The following is an 11,606-nucleotide window of genomic DNA, read 5'->3' on the forward strand; positions in this document are numbered from 1 at the left end:
GTGAAGTGAGGCCATAACATCTTACAGTTTCCATTTGGTCATTTAATCATATGTTCTCTACAGCTCTTGTATTGGAGAAGGAAGTTCATGGACTTTGGAACCAGAAAACCTAGGATCAGGTCCTGGCTCTAGACTAGGAGAGCAAACCTAGACAACTAACTTAACCCTCATGAAGGTCACCTTTGAAGGGGACATCATAGATGGCCAGTGGAGAGGTTGTAGGCATCAAAGGAGAGCTGCTTAGGACATTCCCACCACGTGGCTCCATCTTCTGCAAACCTCATCCCGCTTCAGTCCCCAGCCCCAAGTGTTCTCCTCTTTCCCCTTCCTGAAAGGGCAGCTGCCTCACCTTGGCCTGCAGCTTCCTCACGAGGGTTGCTTGCCTCTGCTGAGCCTCCTGGGAGCTCTTCAGCTTCCGCCAGGAGGCTGCTTGGTTCTCTGCCATCTGCTGCTGTAGCGCCAGCACTTGCTCCTCCAGCACCAGCTGCAGTGACCGGGGCTTCATATTGTTCAACCCAGGGCCCCCTGTCTCCATGGGGGCACCAGACAGTAAGTCCACAGGTCCCTATGCAGCCAGAGGCTGTTTGCTCCCAGCAGGCTCTCTAATCATTGCTGTGTCCCTTGGACCTCCTCTTGAGCTGGGGACTAAAGCACACAGTGGAGTTGAAAGAACTCCCTAGATGACTCAAATTTATTCAGCAAATACTCATTAAGTCCGGTAAAATTGGGTTGGACAAAGTACAGTACTCCTCAGAGCTTTTCAAATACTAAGATGGACCTAATCTCTAAAGGGTGGGGGACGTGATGAGCATCATTTCCCAAATTTATTGGACCATGACACAAGCTCACAGGACTAGTGTTTCCTGGCATGACTTTCTTAACTCTGCACTCGACCAAGAGCTCCTAATTTACCATTGCATCCCTAGTGCCTGGCACAGTGCCTAATAAACATCTGCTGAATGAATCACTGAAGGTGATTTTAGGCTAGCAGGGGAGATGGACACAATTACAATACAATGTGGTCTGTGCAGTAATAACAGAGACATCACAGGATAGTATGGGAAGACAACAGAAGGACATTTAACCCAACCTGGGGGGCTGTGAACAGTGAATCATCATCATCATAATTAATACTTGTTAAGTGCTTCTATGGATCAGTCACTTGAAGTGCTTTACACATACCATGTCATTTTGGCATCACAAGAATCTTGAGACCTTCCAATGCTTTCCTATCATACTTCAGCATTGGTACTATTTTAACTCTTTATATATGGATGAGGAAACTGAAGCTTACAAAGGCTAAGCCTTAGTTGAGAAATCAGAAAGGTTAGACAATTTGTCCTAGTTCATACAGTTGGCATTTGGTTGATTAGGGATTTGAATAAAAGCAATCTGACTCTCTGACAGAGAATAGCAGGCATTTCAGGCAGGGGAACCAAAACACAGAGGGAAGAAGGAACCAGCTTCAGCAGGATGGCAAACCCTCCTCACCCACAAGGAGATGGGCCAGAACAGGACAATGGGGGCAGGTGAGGGAGGCCAGACTAACCAGTGACTTCAGAGACACCCAGGAGATGGGGAGACAAGATGATCAAGAGTTTGGGCTGCTAGTCCAAGTTCTGTCTCTAATGGGCTCTAGGACCTCGAGCACGCCACTTCCTCAGGCTCCTCATCCAAAAATGAGGGTGCCCAGCTCCATGACCTCTGAGTTTCTTAGGCCTCCAAAACACACGATAACCTGGGGGCAGAGGAGGGGGGTAGAGTTCTCTCATCTTATCAGCCCTGAGACACTCATCAGCAGGTTTGAGGAGCGTCTGTATTTCCAGCTACCTATCAAGAAAATGGTCTATTAGAGCTGCCTTCTTGGCAGCATCAGTCTCATAATCTGAAGAAAATGGCATATATAGCAAATGCAAATGTAACATTTGCACATACAGTGGGAGTTTCAGGGGCCCCATGTCCCTTTAATGCACCAAACTGTTGATCTTCTACATCCTGGCTCAAATGCCACTTCCTATCAGGTCCCCCCAGATGTATCCAGGAATAATTTATCAGTTTTATAGCCATATATACAATATATGTATATTTATATTTAATGTATAGAGAGAATGTCTATGTTACATCTTATCATTACTATTTGTCTATCTTCTCCACTAATCTGTGAGTTCCTCAAAGGCAGGAGCTAATTCATTTTGGTCATTAGTAGCTTGTCAACAATGCATAATGAAGAAATGCATGTGGGCCTCACTCCTGGCAGGTCTAAACCCTTGGCCAGAGGTTACAAATGTAGCCTGTGGGTTCTTTTCAATCATTGTGTGGCCTATACAATGGTTTTTAAGAACTTAAGTTAGGTGCCAACATTTACCATTGGCAAAATACATATAAAAATTCATATTTCTGGCTCCTTTGGATAATCAGCGTATCTAGTGACCCTTGACCCACGTTCCCACAAGGCGACAACAGGCTGCAGTGAAACAGTGTCTGCCCCCTTTAGATAAGGCTTATACTCTCCAGTTCACCTTAGTCTCAGGCCCCCGCCCTGGCCTAGCCTCTCCCTCACACTGATAGCAGATTTTAGTTGTCATGTCATTGCACTTGTGCTATTGTTTCTCTTATAACAGAGTTACAGAGGAAAACTCAGCTTACTAATCACCTCCTGGGCAACTGCAGATACCCGGGTTTGCTGAGCTTATACTAGACAGTAAGGAAAGGGCATAAAGTAGGAAGAGTAGAGTGGCACCAGTAAAGGCATAGTGGCACCATCACCCCAGGCTGCCTCTTCCTAGCTGATCAACTGGGTTAGTACTTCCAGTGTCCTCCCTTTCTGCCCTTCCTTTCCACCACAGCTGTGAAATGCTGGCTCAATCTCTCTCTTCTGGTTGGAGGCACAAGTCTGCTGGGAAATAGCTCTTATTGCCAACACGACTAACAACAAGAGTAGCTCTGAGATGCTTCAAGGGACTTGAAGAGCCTTTTCTCTCTGAACACTGTGAGGGATGGGCCAGGCTTTTGCAGAGTCTCAGAGGCCCCAAAGGCTCCCTAACCCTCCTTTGAATCCCTACCCCCCAAAGCATTCGGTTAAACCCCATGAAATTGCCAATATCTGCCCTTTTTTTAAACTAATAAAATAATAATTTCATGAAATTCAACCTAATATAATATTATATATATTTATAATCATATATTTTATGTATATTATACAAACCTAATATATAAGCAGCCCTCTCATAGTTCCTGGAATTCTCCTATTAAATCCTCTTTTATTCTTTTTTTAAATTTATTTATTTATTTATTTATTTTTGGCCACGCCTCGTGGCTTGCAACATCTTAGTTTGATCTGCGTCCCCTGCAGTTGGAAGCTCAAGAATCCTAACCACTGGACCGGCAGGGAATTCTCTAACTCCTCTTTTATTTTTATTTATTTTATTTATTTTATTTATTATTTTTTTTTGTGGTATGCGGGCCTCACTGTTGTGGCCTCTCCCGTTGCGGAGCACAGGCTCCGGACGCACAGGCTCAGCGGCCATGGCTCACGGGCCCAGCCGCTCCGCGGCATGTGGGATCTTCCCGGACCAGGGCACGAACCCGTGTCCCCTGCATTGGCAGGCGGATTCTCAACCACTGCGCCACCAGGGAAGCCCTAACTCCTCTTTTAGAATTAGGCTGTTGTTAATGTGTATACATTATTTTAGAAAATGATAGTAACACTTCAGTTAAAAAATGGAATTATTTTAGAATTATATGATTATTTTACTTTAGCAGATAATTTAAAAATTTTAGAGCTATTTAAAAATTTAGTCCAGGGCTTCCCTGGTGGCGCAGTGGTTGAGAATCCGCCTGCCGATGCAGGGGACACGAGTTTGTGCCCTGGTCCGGGTAGATCCCACATGCCGCGGAGCGGCTGGGCCCCTGAGCCATGGCCTTGGAGCCTGCGCATCCGGACCGGAGCCTGTGCTCCGCAACGGGAGAGGCCACAACAGTGAGAGGCCTGTATACCGCTAAAAAAAAAAAAAAAAAAAAATTTAGTCCAACCCTCTCATTTTACAGATAAGGAAACTGAGGCTTACAGAGATGAAGTAACTTCATTTTGTTCATATTTTATTGGTATGCCCCATTTACTTCAAAAATGATGTGAAATTGTAGAAAATGTACCATACTAATGTAAGATGTTACTAACAGGGGCAACTGGGTGCAGGGTATATAGGAACTTGCTGTACCATGCAAGTTCTGTAAATCTAAAATTGTTCTAACAAATAAAGTTTATTTTAAAAATGATTTGAATTGTTTTTTGATTAACGCCCCCCCCCCGCCCGCCCCCGGCCAAAAGAAAAAAAACAGGAATAAAAAGATGGAGGGAACAGAGAAAAATTACATCAGGAATTTTTCTGAAATTGAGATTCAGTTCTGAGCTTCCTCAAGATACAGTTCAGCACCTTTCATTAACACACTGTCAGATCAGCCAGAGAATAAATAAATAGCATAGCTCCAAAAGAATGGTAGGTTTCAATGCCCCTCAGGAAAGGAAAAGGGCAAATGGTAACAGCCTGAATTGCATTCAATGAGAATAATGGATGTCAGTGTGCTCTGTAGACTGTAAACCACTGAACAGATGTTATCATTACCACAGGAAAAGGAAAAAGATTCACTTCTTTTATACGTTAATTTATCCTGTAAACACTCATGAATTCCAGCTTAGCATCAGGTAACTGGCCACAGTGTTACAGAAATGAGGAAGACTGACTTCCTACTTTTGCTAGGAACCAGACTGGGAAGGGCAGTGACCTCTGAACCTAGGGTGAAGAGTGAGAGAAGAGTGACATAAATTATATATTTGTCTCCTCTCATCCAAATTCTTCCAAAAGGAGTATTTAAATAAATTTAAAATAGCAGCAACACCACCTAAACTTGAAGTAGAGGTGTAAATGTTACAAGGACTAAGAGGAGAACTGGTATTATTAAACAGAATTTATCACTTAAAGCAAAAAAGAAAAAACACTTGAGGGCACAGACAGTTTATTTCCTGAGCAAAGAAACTATACATATATGTATATATATATATTTGTCTGCAGAGACAATTTGTTTCTTATTCCAGAAAAAAAAGAAATTAGCACACAGCTCCTTATATAAATCTCGTATGTGGGGTCTCTCTCTCAGTCCTCCTCCTACCTCTAAGGCCTCTCTCCCTTTAGTCTCTACTGCTGGCTCCTCCTCACCTCCCCACCATCTCAAGGTTGGAGGCCCCAGGGCTCAGGCTTCAGACCTCTTCTCCACCTACATTCATTTTCTAGATAATCTCATCCAGTTTCATGGCTTAAAACTGTACCTATACACCCATGACTCCCAGTGTTACATCTCCAGCCCATCTGGCACATCACACTCCTATACTAAATCCAAACATTTATTTAACTTCTCCATATAGATGTCTAACAGGCATCTCAAAGTTAACTCATCCAAAAATGAACTCTTGTTCCTCCAATCTTCCCCATTTCAGTACGTGCTAATTCCCTCCTTCTGGTTGCTCAAGCCCAAAAGCCTTACAGTTATACTGACTCCATTCTCCCACAGCCTATAACCAATCCATCAGCGAATCCTGTTGGCTCTACCAGTTCCTATCGCTTCTGACCCCCCCCCACCATCATCCTGAGCCAAGCCACTCTTGCCTTATGTGGTGGCTTAAGGTATGCCCATAAATTCTTTGATACTCCTCCCTTCAAGAGGTGGAGCCTAAACTCTCTCCCCTTGAGCATGATCTGGAATAGAGTTAATGAAGCTGAATAAAGTAGAAATGACTTCCAAGACAAGGTCATAAAAGGCCTCCCCTCTCTCTATCTCTTGCTCTCTCCCCACTCTCTCTGCTGTGTCCTGAGGACACCCAGGCAGCCCTGTGAAGAGGCCCAGTGGTAAGGAATCACATCTTGGGAGCAGACCAGACATCGGTTTGACTGCAATCTCCTGAGAGATCCTAAGCCAGGAACAGTCAGCTGAGCTGCTCCCAGATTTCAGACCTACAACTATATGAGATAATAAATGACTGTTGTTTCAAGCTGCTAAATTTTGGGGTAATTTCTTGCATAGCAATAGATAACTAATACACCTGGATAACAGCAAAAGCTTCCTAGGCGGTAGCAATGCTTCTACCCTTGCTTTCAAAATTTGCTTTTTCTCAGCAGAATAGTCAGAGTGATCCTTTCAAAACAGTGACAGGGACTTCCTGAGTCGTACATTGGTTAAGACTCCAAGCTTCCACTGTAGGGAGCATGGGTTCAATCCCTGGTTGGGGAACTAAGATCCCATATGGTGTGGCATAAATAAATAAATAAATAAAGCAATAAATAAATAAATATTAAAACAGTGACAGATTCGGTCACTCAGAACCCTCCAGTGGCTAATCAAGAGTAAAAACCACAATCACTGTATTGGCTTACCTGGTCCTAATTATTTGATCCCAGCCTCCAAGTGTTTTAATTCCATTTCTTACTCCTCTCCCCTTTGCTCACATCCTTCCAGCCACACAGCCCTCCTTGCTGTACATGCTTGGAACACACCAAGCCACACTCTCATCCAGGCCCTCTTCTTCCAGTTATCCTCATGACTGGCTCCCTTGCCACCTTCTCTGTTCAAATGTCCCCTTCTCAGTAAGTTGTTCCCTAACCACCCAATATAAAATACCACCACCCCTCCACACAAACTGGTATTTTTCTTTTCTTTCTTTTTTTTTTTGGCCGCACCACGTGGCACGCAGGATCTCTTAGTTCCCCAACCAGGCACTGAACCCGTGCCCCCTGCAGTGGAAGCGGGGACTCTTAACTACACGGCTGCCAGAGAAGTCCCTGGTATTTTTCTACTTATCTTACCATGCTTCATCTGTCCCTATCTGAGTATTATGTGTACTATATCTAACCCAATATAAATTTCCCAAGTGCAAGAATATTGTTTTGTTGACTGCTGTATTCTCAGCTCCTAAAACAGTGCCTGGTATATAGCAGGTACTCATTAGATATATGACTAAATGAATGGATATAAGAACATTAGGCAACATGATCCATATCAAAGGTCTTGCAAAATGCTGACAGTTCTATAACCTTCTAAAAGGTAAAAACAAACAAAAAACCCCAAAAGAAACAGATCATATAGTTTGTACAGCACTTTACTCTCTCACAATTATTTGCAATCTTCATAAAAAACACTTTGAGAAGAAATTATTGCCTTCATTTTATGGACAAGAAAACTAAGGCTCAAAACACGGAAGGGGTAAAACTGGACAGCGGCAGAGCAAATACTGAACCCCAATCTGCTTCCAAACTTTACACCCTTCCATTACAAAATGCTGCCCCCTAAATCATGAAATATGAAATCACAGCTCTGGGAGGGACACTTTCTAAAGGGTGTGAAATGATGAGGTCTAGGTCTTTGGCTCTCTGATGGAAAAGGACCAAAGAAAGGTAGAGTGTGACTGAAGGAACAGGGCTAGCACCAGGTTCTAGCTCCTCATGAGCTCACTCCGTACATTTGGGAACATCAATTCTCCTTTCTAAGCTTTCTCATGTGCATCATAATCTTGGCCTCCATAACTCATGGACCGAATGTAAACACCAATTCAACAGACATTTACCAAACCCAAAGGCAATCTAGGAATTATTACATGCTCTGGGGACGGACAGCCTAGAATTCGTATCCCAGCTCCACTCACGTATTAGTTGTGGGACTCTAGGCAAATTGATCTAAGAGTGCCTTAGCTTCTTCACGCATAAAATGTGAAGATATAGAACCCACCTTATGGAATTGCTCTGAGGATTAAATGGGCCTTTACAGGTAATGCATTTCGTAGCACCTTTGTGACTATTCAATAAATATTGGCTATTATTATGATCATCACATGCTAGACCCTGGGATACAGATGAAAAAGGCAAGGCATAACGCCCCAACAAGTGCACGGGCTGTAAAAGAGAAGCAGGAAAAGTAACTCGGTGCAATGAGTTTAAAAACCCAGCAGCGAGCTAACTGCGCTTTCAGAAGGCGGTTGGAAAAGATTTCCGAGGAAGTGCTATTTAAGGTGGGTCCCGAAGAATGAGCGTTCCAGAGTAGGGTGGCGAGTAGAACTGGACTTTCGGACAGATTACATGCAAAGCCCCAAGGGCAGAGAGAGCCGCAAAATTCTGGGAGCCAGGAGCGGGACGCTTAGGAGAGCGCAGCGCCGTATCGGACAACCCCGGGCTCGGGAAGATCCCTTTTTACGCGGACTGGAGTGCAGAGTGTTGGCGGCAGCAGCACGCGGACGCACCCGCCTAGGACAGGTCCCAGCCCCTCTCTGGGCCTCGAGTTCCTCCTGGGGAACTGGAGGCCGCTGCCCGAACGGAATTCTCTAAGGCGCTCTAAGAGGGCCGGCCTCTGGGCCTCAGACCGTTAACCCGGGCACCTCCCGCCTGCCCTTGAGGCCCCACCTCACCAAACTCGGCTCCCGCAGATTCCTCGGGTGCTCCTCAGCGCCGCACCGGCTGAAGCAGCAGCTAAGGCCCGACCGAGGGCGGGGACCCACCAAGGGGCTGGGGCGCAGGTCCCGCCCCTCAAACTCCCGCCCTTTCGGAGGGCCCCGCCCCTCCTAAGGACGGACTGCTCCACCTAGGGGCCTCCGCCATGTTGAGTACTGGCAGCCGACTTAAAAGTGTGGCCCAGAAGGAAAAACGGGATAATATTAAGAGATATTTAGATTCCCTAGCCAGAAATGGGGACAGCCAGGCTTGCTGGATTCGAGCAAGGGAACTTTTAGTAACAGAAAAAAACTTGCCCTCAATCATACCTTTTTTGGCTTCGGGATTACACATTGCGCATGTGTATGGTCCCTGGTTCTAGGTGCGCCTGCGCACTGTTCCACCCACAAACCCGAGTACAATTAACAAGGGCGCTTCGTCGGGATACAACTTCATCTTCAGACCCCGATCCCCAAACAGCTTCAGGCAACACAACACTCACAGCATAGTTACTCAGTGTCATTTGAACACACATGGCTTTGAACAGGGTGTTTCCTTTGCCTGAATGTCCTGCATCCGTCCGGAGAACTGCAGTTTGTCCAATTTTGTGCGTAAACCTGATTTTCTCCAGAGGACTCTAGAGGCGTTTTGTCCATAGCGTTTTGTGCATAAATTATCAATGCACTTTCATTCACCTGCCTCTCTTCTCCATTCAGTGGGTCTAAAGTTTTAGTTGGGATTAAAAAAAACAAAACTGGGGAACTTCTTAAAGTGCAGACTCTCTGATTCCCCCACTAGAGAGTCAGTAAACCAGGCGTGGGGCCCGGGACTCTGCATTCAAGCAAATACCTTGGGTGATTCCTGATGCGTTGGGAACATATTTTGAGAAACACTGTATAAGATTGTGTATCTCTAGCATACTTTGCCATCTCCTAAACCAGTTTACCCCAAACTCTTGGATTAGGTGACAACTTCCCCTCCTTCAGGTCTCAAATGGTACTTCCTCAGCTAGGTCTTCCCTGATCATTCTATGTAAAGTAATACCCTATCATTTCCTATTGCAGTACTCTTTTCATAGTACTTTTTACTTACTTATTTTGGTTTACCTATTATCTTTCTCCCCCTTGAAAATTTAAGCTTCATGAGAATAGGAGGCTATGTCTGACTTATTCTTAGCATTTAACACAGAGACTGACACAAGGTAGGTGCTAAATAAGCATCCATGAAATGAATGAATGGAGTCAGACTCAGTGTTACAAAGGTTAATGACATAAAATCCATCAACAAACTACAAAATACACCTTAAGACCATGAAGAATAAACAAAGAGGATTAAAACAAACAGTAATCTTTGATTTTTGTAAAAGAGAATTCATTCATTCATTCCCTTATTCACTCATTCATCCAACAAACATTTATGGAATATTTGTTATGTGCTAGTATTGGATAATAATACAATGTATTAACAACAAGTTGGAAATTGTATTAAAACATAATAAAGTAGTACAACTGGGTATTTTGTCTGGGCCAGAGGAGAAAGTGGAGTTAGCTGAGGTGTGAGAGTGGGTAGCATCCCCCCTAGAGATTCTGTAGGCTTTGAGAGTACATCAGCCTTCAAACATCCTATGAAGTGCCAGGAATGTTTGGGACAAAAAAAAAAAAAAGGTGTTCATATACAGCACTTGAATTGCTTGGGGCCCAAGAGCCCTGTAGGGAAAGACTTAATCCAGCCACAGTTAGAGTCTGGCCATGTTCAAACCTGTCTGATTAACTAGAGTGGGGAGAAGGCCTCAAAGGAGGCTGGATTGGAGGGAGAGACAACGAATCAGTTGAAAGAAAACCAACCCTGTTCCCCTCCAAGTGAACTGGAGCTCTTTCTTTATGCCCTAAATTCCGTCTCTGGGAACATGCTTTTTATCTCAACCCTTTTCCAGGACTGTAAAGTGGATCCCGCACCCCAGGCTTGCTCATTATTTATAGATATTCCCCCTGCCCCATACCAAGAGGCTGCCTGGACTGACCAACTTTCTTTCTTTTTAAACTTACATATGTGAAATTTCAAAGCGATGGGCTAAAAACCCATATATATCTATCTATATATATTTTTTCTAATAGCCTAAAATCTGTTTTAACGTTCTTAAATCCTTTATCTATGGTGTCAAGAGAATGGAGGATAGAAAATTTGTGTGTAGATATTTCTGGCTGTGAGTCCCTACCCTTCTCGGGGAAGATGTAACCGCTTCAGCCAAGTGATCAGAAGAGGGGAGTTCCAGGAAGGTTTGAGGTACCACATCCAACCCCATTGCAGTTGGGGAGCATAATGACCGGATCTACCTCCTGTCCAGGAAATCTATCAACAAGAGACAAGTCTGCTAACTGATTTGGTGGCAGACCCAGGAGAGTGCTGCCGTGTTGGGCTTGTCCTGCTCTCCCAGAATTTGTCAGGGAATGTTTTCTGTATTATATTATAATTATCTAATTATAAATCCAAGGAGACTCATTTCTTTGAAATGTATTGTATTTTTAAAAACCATTTTTTAAATATTAAGAAGTTTTAAAATAAAAATAGTTTAAGTAAAGAATAAAAGTGAAAATGTGTGGTTGCTTTGTTTGTGCACCACACCTGCCACAGGCAAAAACACACATACACCCACATGCAGTTTCCAGATTATATTATCTGCAGGGAGTAGGAGGGACCGACCTCGCTGGAGTGCCCACGTGCTCTTACAAGGTGCAGTTCCCAAGGAGCTCAGCTGGGGGAGCCATTGAGAGCTTGGTGGAGAAGATCCTAGAGGAGTTGGCAGCTCCTGGGAAGTTTCAAACAACACAAACAGGAATGATGATGGGGATTCGGGGGAGGATTAGGCGGCTCTGCTCCTGCTGGGGCTCTCTGGGCTCCCTCGATGGGGATGGCCCATGCCCCACAGATTATAAAAAGCACAGATGGAGGTCCAGGGGCTGCCGGCCCTCCTCCTAGGCAATCCCTTTCATATAAGGTGATGCCAGGAAAGATCAATCCTTCCTTGCTGTGGGGAAGAGCACTGGATTCGGAGTCATGAGTTTGGGTTGAGTCCTACCGTGATCATTTCTGGTTGTGTGGCCTTGTGTCAATCACTTAACTCCTCTGAGACTCAATTTC

General features: G+C 44.4%; 1 protein-coding gene across 8 annotated transcripts in view; it reads right to left on the reverse strand.

The window, feature by feature from the left end:
- The window catches only part of CEP250 (centrosomal protein 250), a 49,192-nt gene extending 40,650 nt beyond the window's left edge, over window positions 1-8,542 (reverse strand). For 2 of the 8 annotated variants that reach the window (XM_067012299.1, XM_067012297.1), the window contains exons 1-2: window positions 8,442-8,533; window positions 350-645 (exon numbers count right to left, since the gene is read on the reverse strand). In XM_067012299.1, the coding sequence (XP_066868400.1) occupies window positions 350-535 (186 nt within the window). In that variant the 5' untranslated portion in view covers window positions 536-645; window positions 8,442-8,533. Of the gene's footprint in view, window positions 1-349; window positions 646-1,549; window positions 1,739-8,441 lie in introns of those variants that run through there. The other 6 variants (XM_067012303.1, XM_067012302.1, XM_059037952.2 and 3 more) reach the window with 5 other exon arrangements.
- Window positions 8,543-11,606: the final 3,064 nt, after the last annotated feature.

The sequence above is a fragment of the Kogia breviceps genome, chromosome 14 (assembly GCF_026419965.1).
Source record: "Kogia breviceps isolate mKogBre1 chromosome 14, mKogBre1 haplotype 1, whole genome shotgun sequence".
Classification (NCBI taxonomy): Eukaryota; Metazoa; Chordata; class Mammalia; order Artiodactyla; family Physeteridae; genus Kogia; species Kogia breviceps.